The sequence below is a fragment of the Glossina fuscipes genome, unplaced genomic scaffold (assembly GCF_014805625.2).
Source record: "Glossina fuscipes isolate IAEA_lab_2018 unplaced genomic scaffold, Yale_Gfus_2 1, whole genome shotgun sequence".
Taxonomy (NCBI): domain Eukaryota; kingdom Metazoa; phylum Arthropoda; class Insecta; order Diptera; family Glossinidae; genus Glossina; species Glossina fuscipes.
This window is the reverse complement of record NW_023998415.1, coordinates 35535337-35536250: the sequence shown is the minus strand read 5'-3', so window position 1 is coordinate 35536250 and position 914 is coordinate 35535337. Positions and strand designations below refer to the sequence as shown.

The window sequence follows — 914 nt, the reverse complement described above, 5'->3', positions numbered from 1 at the left end:
ACGGTTGTAGGTACTGTTGTCTGTACTGTTGTTGGTGCTGTTGTTGGTGTTGTTGGCGCCGTTGTTGGAACAGTTGTCTGTACTGTTGTTGGTACTGTTGTTGGTGTTGTTGTTGGTACTGTTGTTGGTATCGTCGTTGGAACGGTTGTAGATACTGTTGTCTGTACTGTTGTTGGTGATGTCGTTGTTACTGTTGTTGGTGTTGTTGTTGGTATCGTCGTTGGACCGGTCGTAGATACTGTTGTCTGTACTGTTGTTGGTGTTGTTGTTGGTGTTGTTGTTGGCGCCGTTGTCGTATCTGTTGTTGGTGTCGTCGTTGGAACGGTTGTAGATACCGTTGTCGGTATTGCTGTTGGTGTTGTTGTTGGCGTCGTTCCGGAAGAGTTACAGTGCTTATCACTCCTGTCGCAAGACAATATGTTTTGGTTCCAAAATAACGATGAAGGACATTTGAGTCTGTAGGGTATACCATTACTACACACTATAAAATAGCGGCAATCGTGTGGGTCTTGGTGATATATTAGACCGTCACTACATATTGAGTTGTCCTTTTCTGTTGTTGTTACAACTGTTGTTGTAGTTGTTATGACATCCGTAGTTTCCTCTGTTACAGTTGTGTTGTCTGGTGTTGCAGTCGTACTCAATTCGTGTGGTTGGGACGGTGTGGTTGTAGTTGCAGACGTGGAGATGCTAGTATTAACGGGTAAAGTTGTTCTTTGTGTTGTTGTAATAGGTTCTTCTGTTTCTGAGGTGGTTGTGGATGGCTCGTTGCTTGATGTTGAAAACGTAGATGCGTCATCTGACGAAGTTGTTCCTTCCGTAGTAGTCGTTTTAGGCTCCTCTGTTTGCGAAGACGTGACAGTTGACTCAGTGTTCGCTGTTGACAATGAAGCATCCTCCGACGATTTGGTAGT

The 914-nt window shown here is 44.4% G+C and overlaps 1 protein-coding gene across 1 annotated transcript in view; it reads right to left on the bottom strand.

Moving 5' to 3' along the window:
* Positions 1–914, bottom strand: part of LOC119644921 (mucin-2-like) — a 3197-nt gene that overhangs the window by 1693 nt on the left and 590 nt on the right. The window contains exon 2 of the mRNA XM_038044665.1: positions 27–862. Coding sequence (XP_037900593.1) covers positions 27–862 — 836 coding nt within the window. The remainder of the gene's footprint in view (positions 1–26; positions 863–914) is intronic.